General features: G+C 36.4%; 1 protein-coding gene and 1 pseudogene across 1 annotated transcript; both read left to right on the top strand.

Annotated features, from left to right (window-relative positions):
* The first annotated feature begins 10,711 nt into the window (after positions 1-10,711).
* LOC120199082 lies at positions 10,712-12,395 on the top strand (annotated as a pseudogene).
* Positions 12,396-14,260: 1,865 nt separating this feature from the next.
* LOC120199083 (thioredoxin-like) lies at positions 14,261-15,188 on the top strand. The gene is made up of 2 exons (XM_039200287.1): positions 14,261-14,585; positions 14,740-15,188. Exons 1-2 carry the CDS (start codon positions 14,354-14,356, stop codon positions 15,060-15,062), a joined length of 555 nt encoding a protein of 184 aa, XP_039056218.1. The 5' UTR covers positions 14,261-14,353; the 3' UTR covers positions 15,063-15,188.
* The last annotated feature ends 715 nt before the right edge of the window (positions 15,189-15,903 follow it).

Genomic DNA, 15,903 nt, shown 5'->3' with positions numbered 1-15,903 from the left:
TCATATAAATCATATCATATTATCTAATAAGAAATATATGTATGCATATAAATCATCATTAGTCACTTATCATTTAATCACATAGCACATATACTTAACCTTCTTAATCATATACTATACCTATACCTCATCATATCCTTGCTATAAAATTTATCATATCACAACATATATTTGTTATTATCTTTTGATTAGCCCATGTACATATGTGAGAACTATTGATATGTGAGTCTCTAGAGGTTGTGCACTAATGCTGTCACCACAGCTCGTATAAATGCACCGAAGTGCCATGTAAAATTGCACCGAAGTGCCATATAAAATGTCTCTAAGTACCACGTAGAAAATTCCTTAAGAATCATATACATATGCAAAGGATCAAGTATGTGTCCCAAAAGACATCACACATGTTCCAAGGAATACATATATGTCCCGAAAGACCGCGTAGACCCTCGACTCTTGGCATGCCAACTATACCTCTAGCTCTCAGGACACATAACATGGGCATTAATATTTATGTTATCACACATTCACATATTTACCTAGTCACATAGTTCTTTCACATAGCTCATTGTCATATAAATCACATATCACATATACATATAAACACATGGTTCATTTACGCGTAGAACATTTTCATATGATTCACATATCACAGAGCTTATCACATAATAATTGTATTCTTTTTCATATAATCACATAGTTATATAATATTTCATATGACATATACTTTCTCTTTCATATATCTCATGTCACATATCATATCTTATGATCATGTAATCATGTTACTCATAATCACATAACTTCTACTCATAAAGTTCAACATCATTAAACTCATTTCACTTTCCATATTATCATACATTTATATAATCTTATATATCCTATCATTAACCTATAAACTTACTCATATACTCATATAACTATTATCCTTTCTCTGGTAATCACATAGATCACATTTTATAACGTACACTATATACATATAATAACTTATCTCATATCATATAACTTATGGTTTATACTTTTATATTCACATAAATTCTGTAACATATTATAGCCTATAAACATATATCACTTATGCATGTATTCATGTACACATTTTCATATAGTCTATATATATAACTCCATGTTTTACATAATTACTTATCTCCCATCATTTATTTACTAATTTCATATATTTACCTAGTTCAGTTTCACATAGCTTATTACATATACAAGTCTTCTAATAAATTATCATCAAAAGCTCCTATAATATCTCTCTATGGCTTTATATATTTTTACTATATATCTTATTCATTATAAATTCATTTAAGCCTATAAATCTTTCCCTATATAATTTATCTTACATGTTTATATAGTCACTTCCTCTTGTTATCACATAAGCCATTGGTATTTTACATAGTTCGTGATCCTATAATTTATATCTCAGGTTCATATAACTCATATAACATTTTCCTATAATACATAAATCATTGACATATAACAAATATCATATAAATTCATACCACATAACAGGTAATACGAACTAAGCATATTCATGTAATATCAAACATAATCATACTTCTAATCATACAATCATATATTCAACATCTTGGAAACAGACTTGTCGCAAGTCCAATTTCCATATACAATATGTATATTCTAATAATACGTACTCACCTGGCCTCACTAGTCAATACCGATCTGTTATCTTTTTCTTGATCGATCTTACTTGCCAAGTTCCGGAACTTGTTTAGGCTCGGTATCTACATAGTAATATATTGATACATATCAGTATACTAATTAATATATTCTAAACTATCATTTCTTAGGCTAAAAGAAAAGTTATTTTCATCTCTTAATAAACGTATGCATCGATACACTACACCGTGTATCGATTCATCCCTTGACAGGTGCATCGATGCACTATATATACATCGGTACCTAAATCCCATTCGATGTTTGTATTTTAAGGGGGTGCATCGATGCACTACTTGAGTGTATGCATGTACCAATCGATTGAGTATATAGAGTTATCTTGATTCTCTTCTCTAGTACTATGGTAATTTTGTATCAGTGTGAATGCACTTTTGTATCAGTGCTGAGGCACTTTAGTATTAGTGTTAAGGCACTTTTGTGATTTAATGGCAAACCCATATTATGACTCTTATGATAATTTTTTACATATCATAATGTTATGATATATGCTTAATGCATTTCTTTGTGTATGACTTAACTTGTTAAGCATTTGTAGTTAATGGATGCAAGTAGTATAGTGGAGTTGTCTATGTGGCACTAAGCTCGTAGTTCAGAGTTCGAAATTATTTTTGTTCGCGGGATAGTAAGTGTCGGACTCGAGAGCTTATTGTCAGCCAGTCAGATTCCAGATACCACTAGTAGCAGAGTATATCTTGATTATCTTAGTGGGCATGTATTTTTCATAGACCCTTTTGTATTTGAGTCATAACTATTGGATTACTGTATTTTGAGAATTTGTTTGTGAGCTACCTCATTTTGTAAACTTAACTTTTTATACTTATTTTCTTAAATACGATGGATTATATTTTGACACATGAAATATTTTCAAGAAAAAAGGATTAACCACTTTGGTGGTCCCGTGTAATACCCGAACCCACTGAGTTTCATTTTATTAGGATCTGGGTGTTACATTTAGTGGTATTAGAGTCAAGTTCAGTCGTTCCTAAGACCTGTCGGTTAGAGTCAATAAGAGTCAGTGATGTACATGCCCCTATAGTGTCAGTATACTTGGTTATCTGGAAATTGTGACAATAACTCAATTCTTGAAACTTTGTAGGATATGACTGATGACTCAACTCACATTCAGGAGGGTCGCAATGAGAGTAACACCTCACTCGCCAGAGATACTGGCGATGATTATGTTTCGGATATAGAGGAAATGGATATCCATAGGATGTAGGGATTGATGATGTTACATTCTTTAGGGACCTCACTGTTGCCCTTAGGAATATTGTGCGAGCTATCCCGAAAGCACCTATCGTACATACCCCACCCGCTCTACCACCCGTAGTACCCCAAGAGTCGCATATAGAACGACTCTGACACTATAAGACCATCGATTTTTATGGAACTAGTGAGGATGATCCGATAGGCGTCGATCACTAGCTCTGTGAGACCCTCTACACTTTGAGACAACCGCACTTTATCTTGGAGGGTAAACTCTAGTGCTTCACCGTTCTATTAAAAGGTGATGTCATCGACTGGCTGAAGACAGTCGAGCTAACTTTAGATCCTGAGAGACCGACATAGAACTTTTTCTTGGAGGAGTTTCGACAGAAATATATCGAGGAGTCGCATGTAAATAATTCGATGGACCAGATCACCCATCTCATCCAGAAGATCGATCAGAGATAGTGTATGAGTGCGACTTCCTCCACCTGAGTTGATATGCATATGAGTTAATGACGACAGAGTACCGTTGTTTTCAAAGGTTTAAAGATAAACTCCACATCAATATCCTTACCTAGTAAGTCGCTGATCCCCCGCGAGTTTTTGCAAAGCTGACTCGCCATGCAAGGCAGTTGAGAGGATTATACTAAGAAGGGCTAGTCTGATGGGTAATTCATGATGTTAGAGCCAAAGAGCTCCAAATTCTTTAAGGTTATCTAGTCTTCGTCTAAGAGGGCTAGGGACTCCCATTGAGGAGTTAGGTCCCCATCATCGTAGTCTATGAAGACTGGATAGAGTTTTAGTCGCCATTAGGGATCGGGGAAGTGCATGAGACCTTTGATATATGCCTCAGTGGCAAGCACTGGAGGTTCTGGTAAAGGATCACAATCCCTACAGTGAAAGTATTCTGGGAAGTGGCATTCGAGGGAGTGTTATCGGATTACGAATGCTTGCTTCAGTTGTGGGTCACTGGAGCACTTTGTTAGAGATTGCCCCGATGGAGACAGCGCAGCACCACCAGCTCCTCAGATATCATTTCAGTAAGTTTAGAGAGACTGAGGATCAATCCTTATGGTAGCTCAAAAGCATGACAACAAAGTAGGGGCACTACCTAATCCGTAGTCGATCCTGAAGCTAGGGTCGTTTCGAGGTAGTACATAGTGAGGGCCCATGAGGGCTACGAGCCAGCATACATCATCTTAGGTATCATTACTATTTATGGTACCCCAATTATAACATTGATTGATATGGGTTCCACTTATTCACATTTGCGTCATTCTAAGAGTGAGATATTCTGCTAGATGATCTTGAAGTTAATATAAGAGTTTCGAGCCCCTTAGGACTAGATATGCTTGTGGACAAGGTCCACCATAGGTGTCATGTAGAAATTTAAGGTCAAGTATTCTCCATTGACTTATAGTGCTACCCTTCCAAGATTTTGATGTGATATTTGGAATGGGTTGGTTGACCGAGCATGATGCGAGGTTAAATTACAAAGTTAGACAATTCAAACTTAGATGTGATAATGGGACCAAAGTGGTGATAGATGGTGGTGAGTTTCGTGGAAACTATAGGATTATTTTGGCCTTAGATGCTCAGAGAAAGTCAGTCGGGGTTGCGAGACGTTTCTAGCCTACGTGATAGACACTCAAGTTTCAAGCTCGACGTTTGAAGATATTCGTACCGTGAAAAACTCTTTTGAGGTATTTTTGGAGGAGTTTCTCAGATTACCACAAGATCATGAATTGGAGTTTAACATTAAAGTGTTATTCATATTGTCCCCAATGTACATTGTCTCATATCGTACGGAACTACTGAGTTAAAAGAGCTTAAAGCATAATTCAAGAGCTTTTGGACCGAGGATTCATTCATCTAATCATATAACTGTGGTGAGTGTCGATGTTATTTGTAAGGAAAAATGATGGGTCAATGAAGTTGTGCATTGACTATCGTCAATTAAACAAGTTAACAATCAAGAACTGATATCTACTTTCGAAGATAGATGATTTGTTCGATCAGCTTAGAGGAGCCAGAGTGTTCTCCAAGATAGACCTGAGGTCGGGTTACTACCAACTGAAGATTATGGATGGTATGTGGCCAAGAAGATGTTTAGAATAAGATATGGACACTACGAGTTCTTGATGATGCCATTTAGACTTACCAATGCACCCATAACTTTTTATGAACTTAATTAATCGGGTGTTCCACCCTTATTTATACCAGTTTTTTCATGGTATTCATCGATGATATCTTAGTGTACTCCCGATTAGAGGAGGATTATGATCGTCATCTTTAGATTGTACTCCAAACACTTAAGGAACATCAGTTGTATGCAAAGTTCAACAAATATGAGTTTTGGTTGTCCAAAGTGTCATTTTTGGGCTATGTGGGATCTGTCGAAGTATTCTATTAGATCCCCAAAAGATTTAGGCTACGTTAAAATGAGAGCCACCAAAGAATGTATCCAATGTGCGTAGTTTATTTAGATTTATTGGTTATTATCATCACTTCGTGAAAAGATTCTGTATGATTATCGGTTCTATGTTCAAGCTTCTTCATAAAGATGAGCCCTTCGTTTGGAATCAGAAGCGTCAATAGAGCTTTGATAAGTTAAAGGAAATTCTTATTTAAGCACTGGCCTTAACGCAACCTAAACATGAGACTTCATGGGGTACCTACGTCAGTTATTTTTTAAGGGACCCATGATTCGCTTCGACGTTTTAGAAGGTGTTGCACGAGGCCTTGGGGGACTAAGTTAGATTTTAGCACTGTCTTCCACCCCCAGACGAACGAATAATCATAGAGGGTTATCCAAATTCTAGAGGATATGTTGCGATGTTGCGTCATTGATTTTGCGGGTAGTTGGGATAATCACCTTCCATTGGTCAAATTCACCTATAATAACAGTTACCAAACTAGCATTTAGATGACACCCTATGAAGCGTTGTATGAGCAAAAGTTAGGAGTCCTTTGTGTTGGACTGAGCTTAGTGAAAAGAAATGGGTTGGTTCGGAATTGATTCGAGAGGCAGATGATAAGGTACAGTTGATTTAGGGTCAACTTAAGGAAGCTTTTGACAAACATATTTCTTATGTGGATCTGAAATAGAAGAACATCAAGTTCAGTATAGGCGACAAGGTGTTCCTTAAGGTGTCACCTTGGAGAAAGGTTCTTCTTTTCGACCAAAAAGGAAAGTTGACCACGCGCTTCATTGGGCCTTATGAGATTCTCTAGAGAATAGGCCATGTAGCTTACCGACTAGCTTTACCGCCTGAGATAGAGCGCGTTCATAATATGTTTCATGTGTATATGCTTCGGAGGTACTGGTCAAATCCATCACATATGATTATATTGTAACAAATTTAAGTGAGCCCAGACATGTCCTACATCGAGGAATTGATAATTATATTAGCTCAGGAGGTCAAAGAACTGAGAAACAAACCATTCCACTCATTAAGGTATTATAGAGGAATCATAGAATAAAGGAAACCACATGGGAAACCGAAGAGAACATGCAACTTCTGCACCTGCATTTATTCGAATAAGGTAAATTTCGAGGACAAAATTCTTTTTAGGAGGGGAGAGTTGTAATACCCCGAAAATCAGGTTAGTAGTTTCAGGTGTTATTGTTGTGCTTCGAGTACTTCGGTAAGATTATTTAAAATCAATTGGGTCAATGAAGATAGATTTGGGCTTATAGAAAGCTCACAAAAGGTTTAAAATGACATTTTTTATTTGTACATAAAAAATGAGGGACTAAGGGAGTAATTTTACCATTGTTTGAAAATAAGGTTGATTTTCATTATTTTTTGATGATGTATACAGGGGTAAAAAATGGAAAACTCCTTCTCTTTTCTTCATACTTTGTCTTCTTCTTCATCTCTTCTCTCGTCCCTTATTCCTCTTCAAGCTTGAGAGAGGTGAGAGCTTTAGTTGTTTTCAAGGCTTGCCCGAAATTATAAAGGTAAGAAAAGAAATATTCACTCCTAGAGCTTCACTTCAAGCTAAAAATCTTAAGTTTTAGCTATGGTGGAAAAATGTAGGTTTTAGAGGGTTTAATGTGTTAAGGCAATAGATGGTTTCCAATCTGACTTCAAGGATTTGGAAACATGTTCTAACATCCCTTAAGTTCTGAAAAGATTTTTAATCATTTCCTTGCTTTGTTTAGTGAGAGATGTGGGGGAGAAATCCAAGAGCAAGAACAAATAGAAGCTTGTGCTAGAGTGACTCCTAGTGGACTCCTTAATCAGCTAGAGCTAAGGTAAAACATGAATAACTCCTCTCTACCTCATGTAGGTTAGAAATTGTTGTTTGCTTGCTTGATGAGTTTATGTGCTTAAAACAAGATTTAATGGTAATATGCATAGTTCATGTTTATGTTTTGTTTAAATGGCTCATTTTGGTGTTAATAAACCCCTTAGGATATATCAAACACTTTATAACCTTTAAGGGGTTTATAAGGAACCTTAGAAAATTAATTTCATGGCTAAACATGACACTCATGTCAATCAGTATCGGTACCGTAAGAACAATACTGATACTATTCTTCATATAAGGAAAAAACATATCAAATTTAAGTGTAAGTATCGATACCCCTTCAAGGAGTATCGATACTCGAGGATCAATATCGATACTCAAAGGATAAAATTGATACCAGTGGCCAATTGGGGATTCCATAATATAATTTTGGTACCGATACTCATGGGAGTATCGATACCAAGGGGTGAATATCGATACTCTCCATCAGGGTATCGATACTGAGAATTTAATTGAAATATCGAAACTAAAATTGGTATCGATACTAAGGCCAGTATTAATACCCTAAAGCCAATATCGATACTGACATGCTCAGTATCGATACCAACGTCCTATTTTGGGCAGAAAACTTTGCTAACTCCGTAAGCTCACAAAGGGGATTATGAGGGCATCGATGGTTTTTAAATAAGACTATAAGTGAGAAAGTTAATTGAAACCCTAATGAACAACAACATTAAACTATGTGGCATAAAACTTACCTTTTTTACGCTTGGGAAACACCAATGACACCCGAGTTACTTGAGTGTATACATGTACCAATCGATTGTTCATGTAGAGTTATCTGGATTCTCTTCCCTAGTGTTATGGTAATTTTATATCAGTGCAAATGTACTTTTGTATCAGTGCTGAGGCACTTTAGTATTAGTGCTAAGGCACTTTTTGTGATTTAATGGCAAGCCCATATTATGACTCTTATGATGCTTTGTTGCATATCCTCATGCTATGATCTATGCTTAATACATTTCGATGTGTATGACTTAACTTGTTAAGCATTCGTAGTTAATTAATGCATGTAGTATAATGGAGTCGTTTATGTGGCACTGAGCTCGTATCTCAACGTTCAGATTTGTTTTCTTTCGCAAGTTAGTAGGTACCAGACTAGGGAGCTTATCGCCAGTCAATCAGATTTCAGATACCCGCAGCATGAAAGTATGTCTTGATTATCTTAGTAGGCATGTATTTTTCATATACCCTTTTGTATTTGAATAATAACTCTTGGATTACTGTATTTTGAGAATTTGTTTGAGAGCTCCCCGTTTTGTAAACTTAACTTTTTATACTTATTTGCTTAAATGCAATGGATTATATTTTGATACATGAAAATGTTTTCAAGAAAAAATGGGTTAACCACTTCGGAGGTCACGTGTAATACCCAAACCCACCAGGTTTCGTTATATTCGAATTTGGGTGTTACAATTTTGCATTACATCATATTAACCTCTAACCCAATTCGACTGACTCTCCATTGAAACATGATATGAAGGATAAAAACCATAACTGGTATAAGATGCAAAATACTCTGTAGAAGCGGAAATAGAAGAAGAAGATGTCGATGATACAAATTTTCATCAATTCTTCCAAAAATATAATTTTTCTCGATTTTTTTCTTAACAATACACAGTAAAAATTCTAAACTCCTATTTATAACCTCAAACCCAACGACTATAAACAACTATATTTTTTCCAAAAATCTCATGGAACTCGTCACCTCAACGTGACGAGTTTAAATTTGCCTGTTGAAATTTGACAGTTGTTGTTCGTTGCCTAACGACTAGTTTTTTAAATTTCAAGAATTCTGAAGATTTTTTTTTTAAATTAATTATTGAATTTAAGAAAAAATTAATTTTCACGGGACTTGTCACGTCAATGTGACTAGTCTCTAGAAATATATTATAATATTAACCCACATGGGGTCCACTTACCGAGATCATTAAAATATATTTTTCGAGTAAACTCATCACATTTACGTGACGAGTTTGCATTGCATCGTAGCATTTGTCATATTTTATAAAATAAATTCCATTGTGGCCTATTGGGCTAATTAATTTTGGCGTCTAGCTTTTAGGGTCCAAAAACCCATTAAACTAGGTTTTTTTTCCCAATAACGCAAACGGTTTTATTAATTAGCCCAATAGGACATATGGAATATTATTTTGTGATTTGCAAAATTTGCTACAATGTTCAAGGAACTCGCCACGTTAAGTTGGCGAGTTTGTCCGAATAATATTTTTTATTGAAACTCGTCACGTCTAAGTGATGAGTTTCAATAAAATATATTTTTTATAAAATTTTATCACATCAAGTAAAAAGTTTGAATACAAATATTTTTTTATTAAAACTCGTCACGTCGATATGACGAGTTCCGAATCACTGTAACAAATATCGTATATCCCAAAATAAATTTCTATATATCCTATTGAACTAATTAATAAAACTGTTTAAAAAAACCCCTAGACTATGTTAGTATTTTTTTTGGCTTACATAATTCTTGGATTTTCTTCCTTGTGGTTTAAACTACAGTTATTATTGGATTCCGGGAAATTTGATTTTCTTTCATTTTGTCATGGAATATTGATCTGTTCAGATTTGTGCGTATTGTAGCTTTAAATCCTTTGCAATCCACCATTATATTTAATTAAATATTTCCTTGTCTGGGTCTTCCTTACAAGTTCGGTTTTGTTTCACTTCTTTGGTGGGGTTTGTCATCTCATCCATACCTAACTTCATTGTCATAATCTAGAGTTTACTCTTCTTCTTTTTTTAATAAATTATTAAAGAACGACAATAAATGAAGAATATTTGTTTTTGGGCTGGTATTTAGTCACTTCATTACAAGGTCCAAGCCTTTGTTTTTCTTCTCCCCTTGAAACACAAGTCTGCTGAATTGCTGGAAATTATGATTTTTACCGCTTCCTCTTGATGTCTTTCTCATGCATCAGGTTCACTGGAAAAACTTGGAAGCTTTTCATCTTCATTGAATTCCTTTTTCACTTACAGATCGTTGTTCAAATGATATTATCAGCAACTTGTCTTGGAATTAATTATGTTATGATCCTCTTAATGTGTTTGTTTCTCATAATCCTGTTTGATGCCTGTTGTTCCTATCTTAATTGTCTTTTTCTTGAAATTTGGTCCTTCTAAGAAACTAATTAGTAGATTTGTTCGATAATTCAATCTTCGGTTATGTTACTCTTTGGATTTAAGAGGGATCTTTACCTGAAGATTGCCAATCTTATTCTATTGCTGTCTCCAGCATCATAGATTGTCTACCTTTATGCATGAATGATGTTACCAGATCTCTCCTTGGCATTGTTTTTAAGATGTTTCTAGTCTCGGAATGCAGAAATTTCATTGTCCATTACGATTTTTGTTCAGATCATATTGCTTTACCTTTCACCATCGTCACTTGTTAGCTTCTGGGTTGAACTTCAATTAGTTAATTTTTAACTTGCCCTTACAATTTGTTCTTCAGGATTCATTTTGTAGTAAGACCACCTCGAGAGGGAAAACCATGTCATTAGTAAGATCAGCAGAGCCGGTTATCGTGGCATGTAGAAATACAAAGCTCTGTGCAGTGCAGGGTAGTGGTAACAGTTCTGGATTGTCTGCTCAAATGTTTGGCTCTGATAAGCAAAAGACCGTGCATTATTCTTACTGCAGTGAGAGCTATGAAAAGTACTTCGACGACTTTCCTTCGGAAGAGCTTACGCATCCATCTGGTTCCGATGTTTTGGGAAGTTCGTTCCGCCCGCAGGATGTCTCTTCTGACCAACTAAGAGGTACTTCAGTTTCCTCCATAACTGCTCAAAAACCATTGAACACTTCTGTTCTCTTATTTTGATTTCTATCATCAGATTACTTGGAAGTCCAAAGTGCAGATAGATTAGATTCCGATACAGATAAGATGAAATTGATGCTTCAAGAACTGGAGATAGATGGTGAATGATACGATCCTATCTGAACAGAACCGATTCATGAATCACCCGAGGAGTTGTTATCCTCGGACATCAGCGGCAATAAAGAGGTATCACATGTTTCATCCAGAACTCCTAAGCAAATGCTTATCGAGTGTGCTGCTGTACTCTCAGAAGGCAACGTTGAATTAGCTTCAGCCATGATAAATGAACTTCGCTTGCTGGTATCAATTAAAGGAGATCCTCCTCAGAGAATCGCAGCATACATGGTTGAAGGTCTTGCTGCTCGAGTGGCTGCATCCGGAAAATATCTTTATAAAGCTTTAAAATGAAAAGAACCCCATTCTTCTGATAGGCTTGCAGCCATGCAAATCCTCTTTGAGGTGTGCCCTTGTTTTAAATTCGGGTTTATGGCTGCAAATGGTGCAATTATAGAGGCATTGAAAGATGAAAAGAGAGTACATATAATAGATTTCGATATAAATCAAGGCAGCCACTATATTACACTGATCCAATCGATTGCTAAGTTGCCTGGTAAGCCACCTCACTTGAGGTTAACAGGATTGATGATCCCGATTCAGTTCAACGTCTTAATGGAGGTCTCAAAGTTATCGGGCTAAGACTTGAGAAGCTAGCTGAAGTACTTGGGGTGTCACTCGAGTTTCATGCTGTTGCCTCTAGGACTTCACTTGTTACTCCATATATGTTGGATTGCCGGTCCGGAGAAGAACTTGTAGTGAACTTTGCATTTCAGCTCCACCACATGCCTGATGAGAGTGTTTCAACAGTAAATCAGAGAGACCACCTTCTTCGGATGGTTAAGAGCTTAAATCCGAAACTTGTTACTGTCGTCGAGCAAGATGTGAACACAAATACATCTCCCTCTTTCCCAAGGTTTATCGAAGCTTGTAGTTACTACTCCGCTGTCTTTGAGTCCCTGGACGCTACACTTCCAAGGGAGAGTCAGGACAGGATGAATGTTGAACGGTAGTGCTTGGCACGGGATATAGTCAACATAGTCGCGTGTGAGGGAGAGGAAAGAATAGAGAGGTACGAGGTTGCAGGAAAGTGGAGGGCAAGGATGATGATGGCTGGCTTCACTTCTTGTCCGATGAGTCCAAATGTGATTGATATTATCCGGAAGCTTATCAGGGAGTACTTTGACAGGTACAAGCTGAAGGAGGATTTAGGTGCACTTCATTTTGGTTGGCAAGGCAAAAGCTTAATTGTAGCTTCGGCATGGAGGTAGAAATATCGGGTTAATGCTTTCATTTTCCCGTACCTGGCTTTTTGATTCGGTTTTGTATGGCAATGGGTCGGGTCGGGTTTTTGGTCCACCCGACCCGAGAACAAGAGAACCTCCGCCCGAGATTCGATCCGACCTGAATATATGACTTAAAAATATGACCCGACCCAAAATAATAAAAAAAATTATTTTTATTCAATAAAAATAGTGACTTAATTGAAAAAATATATATATAGAGAGGTATTATTGTAATTATTCCTAAATATATAAGCTAAAATTATATTTTTTTTTCGGGTCGAGTCGGGTATTTTCACCCTAAATCTTCATCTAACCCGACCCAAATATTACACTTAAAAAAACTCGACCCGACCCGGACCCGATTTTTTTTTAAAAAAAATCTGACCTGATCAGGTCGGGTTTAATGGCCATCCTAATTGTAACTATAAATTTGTGTAGGATCCAGATGCACTTCCTTTTTGCTGATGTAAAATATCAGGGACTAGTTGGGATTGCTGATCGTCTAACATTTTCTTGAATAATACTCCATATGTTTCTTTTGAACCTTGTACATTTAGCAGGATGTCGATAAAATAACTCTCGATGAACATAAGCATTCAAGAAGTTCCATCAAAGGCAGTGTGTTTTGAAAACCGGATCGGCCGGTTCAACCGGAAATCGTTGTCTAGTCTTGTTTAAACTACATTGGTTGAACCGCTATTAGTGAACCGGTCGAAACCGTTGAACCGTTCGAACCGGACCGGCTAAAAACAGGAAAAAAACGCCAATTTTTTTTTTAAATTAAACCAAACGACGTCGTTTGTTAAACGAGCCAAGTCGAACTCGAGTATTGCTGAGCTCGACTCAAACTTTAAAAGTAAGCTCAACTCGACTCAAACTCACAAACTAAAAATTATCTAGTTCAACTCGAACTCGAAATATAATATTGAAACTTGAACTCAAAAAAAATTTAGAAGCTCGATTGAAGCCTAAAATTCGAGCTTGATTGAAGTGAAAGAATAGTTCACTCTATGCTCACCAAAAGGCTCCATGATTTTGAATGCCAAATTACCTCTATTATTTATAGAAGTTAGTTGGGATGATATTCTATGTTTCTTAGCCATGTGAGATTGTTTTGTTCTCATATTTTTACTCTTTAAACTTTTGGGATATTCTTCTATGTTTCTTAGCCATGTGAGATTGTTTTAAAAAAAATTAAACCAAACAATATCATTTTGTTATGATTTTTTTAGCCCAAATTTATTTTTTAATTATAGTTATATAATTATATTTATTATTTAATATGTTTTACCTTAAATATTATGTTGTAGTTAATTTGAATCATTTTGTTTCACTTGATTTTATGATTTTTAACTTATATATGTTATAACTTGCTTTAAATATGACTTGTGATATACAAAATTATTTTTTATTAAATATTTTTGGTGTTTTTATTTAATTTTTTAAATAATTATGACGTCGTCCGGTTCTTCCGACCGGTCGGACCGATTCGACCGGTTAAACCAGTAAACCGATAGCATGACCGGTTCACTAACCGATCTGATTTTGAAAACCATGATCACAGGTTACAAAACTTTCCCAGTATCCAATCAATAACAACCGCATTCTTCCTGGAAAAATATTCAAGTTCGACATTCTTCAACTTCCATCCAACTATAAACTATTTGTTCTATTGGGTTCTCATGTTAGACGTTTTCAAAGTTTACAACGCAATTAAAAGCCCACAATTGAAGGCATGCGTTTTTGCAATTGTTTAATGGATGAGAAATTTGTGGTCAACCAACAAAGGAAACTTTTTGATATATTTTTTTCTCCTCTTTTTCTCAAATGTAAAAATTGACTAAATATTAAATGTTATCCACTTCGATTTCTTCTACACTTCCCTGCACCTCACATTCATTAAGCCACAAACTGAGCATTTATCATCCTTGCAAGAAGACTCTTGAGGGAAGAGCAAAACATGGCCCTGGAAAACTGTTTTCAACTGAGCTCAGTTTGCACCACTAGAGCTGCCGTGATGCAAAGCTACCACTTTCGTTTTTCATCTGTTGAGAAGATTCATTTGCCTGCATTTCGAGGGTTGAACAAACCCAATCCCTCGTTCTCTTCGTCTTCATCTTTTGCTCATTCATTCAAAGGCAGGTGCCAAAAATCTAGGCTCATCTGCAAAGCTCGTGAAGCTGTTGATCAAGGTATGAGGCTGTTCCTTTAAAATAAAGCATTGCTTTTTTTATTATTTTGAAAAAAAAGAGTATATTTCTTGATATTCCATCTCGAAGTGTTTTCTTTTGAACCAAATAAGGTTAAAGTTAGAATTTGATTAATATTCAGCATGCACTTTTGCAGTTGAAGCGGTAACAGAAGCAAACTGGGGAGACGTGGTGGTGCTGGGGAGTAAAACTCCAGTTCTGGTGGAGTTTTGGGCACCATGGTGCGGACCCTGCCGCATGATTGAGCCGGTGATAGCCGACTTAGCAAAAGAATATGGCGGAAAGATCGCTTGTTACAAGCTCAACACCGATGAAAGCCCCAACATTGCGACAGAGTTCGGCATCAGGAGCATCCCCACCATGCTGTTTTTCAAGAATGGGGAGAAGAAAGAGAGCATCATCGGTGCGGTACCCAAGTCTACCTTGTCTGCTAGCATTAACAAATATATCGATACCTGAAACAGATCAAAGTAATGATAGCCTGTTCATGCAATCCCAGCTTTTATATATACTTCATTCAAAATGAACCTTTTGTTTGTTTACTCATGATGTGAATATTACCAGTCAAATATACTTCGCCTTTCACTTTCTCATCCACAATTAACCTGCATTTTCATTGTCAAGGCTAAATTAATGTTATATATTTCATTGCTTTTTCTTTTTTTCTTCTGAAATTAGTACAAAGTGGGAGGAGAGCCCTTAGAATTATCATGGTTTCGCACTATGAATCTGATAGAGACATGGGCATTTCTGCTGAGAAAACAGGAGTTATAATGGAATAACAACCACCAGCTTTGGGAGATCCTTTCACCACGAAGGTTTCCAATCAAATTGACGATTACTAAAACCATGAACTGCAGCTAACCAACTAAGTTGCTGGTTCCTCAAATCCTGTTGGTAATCCATATCTTGATCCCAAGCCATCAGTGTCGTCCCTACCCTTCCATTCACAACATGGTTTTTACCCACTGCAGCTATGATTCCATTGATTATAGCATATTGCCCAAGCCCGCCACCACCGGAATTATGGTTGACTATTCCATTCCCCACAAAACTGTTGTCACCATTGAGAACAGTATTGTTACTTGTTGTCACCATTGAGAACAGTATTGTTACTTGTTGGTTTACACTCAAGTCATTGCCTAGAGTGCCAACCCCAACCGTAGAACCCATGGAAGTAAATTGGCTAGACATTATTTCATGAATGATTTTCTGAACAGAGCTTTGTGATTCACAAGGGTCAGTTTCACCAGTAAGAGCAGGCTGTTGGACGGGCATATTCCCCTCAGAATTAGCAGAA

Source organism: Hibiscus syriacus, unplaced genomic scaffold (assembly GCF_006381635.1).
Source record: "Hibiscus syriacus cultivar Baekdansim isolate YM2019G1 unplaced genomic scaffold, ASM638163v2 tig00005294_pilon, whole genome shotgun sequence".
Lineage (NCBI taxonomy): Eukaryota > Viridiplantae > Streptophyta > Magnoliopsida > Malvales > Malvaceae > Hibiscus > Hibiscus syriacus.
Note: the sequence above shows the minus strand (reverse complement) of the source record. Positions and strands in the feature narration are given on the sequence as shown.

Excerpts from the sequence above, each read along its gene's own strand:
- LOC120199083 (XM_039200287.1), top strand. The coding sequence starts at position 14,354 with ATGGCCCTGGAAAACTGTTTTCAACTGAGCTCAGTTTGCACCACTAGA. Across the intron at positions 14,586-14,739 it reads TCGTGAAGCTGTTGATCAAG|TTGAAGCGGTAACAGAAGCA; the intron begins GTATGAGGCTGT and ends GCACTTTTGCAG.